The 3,231-nt window shown below is 34.1% G+C and overlaps 1 protein-coding gene across 1 annotated transcript; it reads right to left on the reverse strand.

The window, feature by feature from the left end:
* Positions 1 to 1,269: 1,269 nt before the first annotated feature.
* On the reverse strand, positions 1,270 to 1,996 carry LOC108743667 (wiskott-Aldrich syndrome protein family member 2-like). Its single transcript, XM_018479251.1, has 2 exons — positions 1,933 to 1,996; positions 1,270 to 1,819 (listed from the first exon to the last, which is right to left on the reverse strand). Exons 1-2 carry the CDS (start codon positions 1,942 to 1,944, stop codon positions 1,364 to 1,366), a joined length of 468 nt encoding a protein of 155 aa, XP_018334753.1. The 5' UTR covers positions 1,945 to 1,996; the 3' UTR covers positions 1,270 to 1,363.
* Between the last annotated feature and the right edge of the window lie 1,235 nt (positions 1,997 to 3,231).

The following is a 3,231-nucleotide window of genomic DNA, read 5'->3' on the forward strand; positions in this document are numbered from 1 at the left end:
TAACACGGAACCACACCATTTAGAGTTATTTATCTTACAATCGATTTCGTAAGTCAGTCGTCATATATTGATCTTATTTATATTTTCTTGATTATTTCCAAAACTTCTGATAAATTCTTTTGTCATGCCAGACTCCTCTTTATCATTTATGGCCAGGGGCTGACAGCTTTAAGGTACATCATAGGTGACGGCGGTATCGATCGTCTGCGGCTTTCGTTCATAACGATATTTGACTTGGAATTTCGCTTGAAACTTCAAATGTAAAAAACAGTTAAAATAAAAAAACTCTTATTTATCGAGGAAAGTGTAATATTTCACCAGTCGGAGCGTGGAATGTTAGAACATGAGACAAGTAGGGAAATTAGAGAATTTGAAAGATGAAATGAAAAGGCTAGAGTTAGATACAGGAGGCATTAGTAAAGTCAGTTGGTCAGAAGCTGGAGACTTCTGGAGTGGAGACTTTAGAATAATACGTGGCAGTTAATAAAAAATAGGCGAGATAGGTTGGTAGGATTCCTTCTCATGCCAATGCTAATCAGAGCCATTTTAGAGGCAGAAACAGGAATTAAGAGGAGTAGAGGTAGACCTAGATTAGATTACTGTTCGCAAATAGTTAAGGATGTGGGATGTTCTAGTTTTAGGGAAATGCGAAGATTATCATAGGATAAGAAGTGGAGTGGGGTGGAGGTGCGTGTCCAACCAGATTATTATCAAATGATACTCTTTCGATAATTTTTTTTATGTTTTCGTGAAAGAGGGGAAATCTTCAAAAGACACCCAGCCGTCCGTACGACTGGGTAGTGTCGGATTCCCGAGGAAGAACTTCTCGGACCTATCGACTAAAATCCCTCTACCTTAGGCCGTTTTAGGACCAACTAGGGTCCTCTTCAGCCGATTTCGATAATGGTATCAATATATAAATACAAATGTGGAACAAACTATCAAGTCATATTTATATTTTAGAGATTGTTACAAACTTCAAGAATATACCTATTTATTTAAATAAGTTAATGATATTTGTTGTTTTAGTTACATTCACTATTTAGACGAAAACTGACGTTTTTATGACTTAATTTATACTTATGTCTCACGGTAACACTTGTCACTCAATTTCGAATTCCGACTATAATCTCAATCGGCACGGTGAACTGTACAGCACCCTAAGATTTTAAAAACATCAGATGTGTGACCCCTTGCAATAAACAATTACCTTTATTTTTGTTGTAATATTCGACATATTACAGATACTGTTTAATGTAACAACAAATGTATTTTTGATTTTCCTTTATTTTTTATGTTACATTTTACTTAATTATACATGCAGTCAAAATAAACAATTAATTAACTAACGGCTTTAACAAATTTAAAAAACTTTTGCGTGAGCTGCGTAAGTGGTTGGTGCAGAGTAGAAGTACGATGATGACCTAGCTGCTGGCAAAGGTGGTGGGGGGAGTGCAAAAGCCGGGGCAGCTGCGTAAGCTAGTGGTGGCGGGGGTGGAAGAGCCAGAGGAGCTGCATGAGCCGCATATGCTAGTGGTGGTGGGGGTGGAAGAGCTAGAGGAGCTGGATGAGCCGAATACGCTAGTGGCGGCGGGGGTGGAAGAGCTAGAGCTGGATGAGCTGCATACCCTAGTGGTGGCGGAGGCGGTAAAGCAAGTGGTGCAGGGTGTGCTGCATACGCTACTGGAGGTGGGGGTGGTAAACCGAATGCTGGCTGAGCTGCATATGCAACTGGAGGTGGAGGCGGCAAAGCCAATGGAGCAGGAGAGAGAACTCCTCCATATGCACTCGCCACAAAGAGGGCAACTACAGCAAAAATCTGAAAAATAAACAGTTATCTAAATTAATTAATGCGTAATATTAAATTACGTACTAAAGCTAATAAACAAAATATTAAAATATATTAACTATACTGAAAGATAATAACATTACCATAGCCTTCATTTTCAAGAATAGCCGTACACTTTACTCTGGTTAATCTTGTAAAAGAAAGTGAGATTGTATGATCTTTTTTTCGGACAGCATTGTTTATATAGCAGTTGACAAAACTCCACACCTATGAGTTTAACACATTAACCGAGGGGTAGGGCCTACCTAAACTAGATCTGCAGTGCTCTAAATTTCTTAATTTGTTAGAGACCTTTAGCAAACCCAATAGAATAATACATGTATTAAGAAAGAAACATTAACCTTCTGCCTACGCTAATTTGCTCCTGTATTTTAGTTTAATCAAAGTGCAAATCTAAACGTGTGGTGCATTGTTATAAGTATTCTTTAATAAAGAGCAAAATTTAAAATACCAAATGTCACATGAATAACAGAAGCGATTGTAAAAGCATATAAACATAAACAAAATATTTATCTCCAATGGTAAACAAAAATACACTTGTTCAGAAATCAATTAAAAAATTAGTTTTTAAAGCACGGTCTTTAGGTTTCACATTTTTTTATAAAAAGAATGAATTATTTGTTGTCGAAATTAACAAATAAATATAAATGATAATTGAGTAATGTGTAAAATATTTAACGAAATGGGTGTATAGGTGTTTCTAAACCTAACTGTTGCAGAACTTTAATTTTCATCTCACGGTCGATACTTATGTTTTGCATTTTCCGGACTTGTAAAAGTCATGGACTACGTCCTACAAATTTAGAAAATTATAGGAACAAAACATTTTACATGACTAACAGCTTTAATTATTACAAACGCATTAAACTTAGGGACAGCTCAGAACAAATTCTTGACCTAAGTAAAATGTGTTAAGTCTACCTAAAGATTTTATAATATTCAACATTGTATTGAGTATTATAAGATCTTTATTATCCAGAAGTGCATTTTCTGGCAGTTGTATTTGAATATAACATTACTTAAGTTTACAGTAAGGTATAAAGTTTAATTAAGTCACATCAAAACTTTAAATAATGAAAAAAATTATTGCAATACCTCAACAGATAACAAAAGGACAAACAATTTTTAAATTTGTATTTTGCATTGTTAATTCCTTTGAAACAAGTAGTAATTTTATTCTGATTTCGTTAGTAACTCTCCATCAATTAAACATAAATAAAAGTACACCTAACGTATTTGTTACATTTTTATTTAACGAATAGAAATGGGTTATATATAAAAAAAATAGTTTTAATGTTTTAACAGAAAAATCAATTTTACATTAAGCAATATTAAACGTTAAAAATTAGCAATGAAAATTATATATTTTAAATATAAAATTA

This window comes from Agrilus planipennis, unplaced genomic scaffold (assembly GCF_000699045.2).
Source record: "Agrilus planipennis isolate EAB-ADULT unplaced genomic scaffold, Apla_2.0 scaffold779, whole genome shotgun sequence".
NCBI classification, from domain to species: Eukaryota; Metazoa; Arthropoda; class Insecta; order Coleoptera; family Buprestidae; genus Agrilus; species Agrilus planipennis.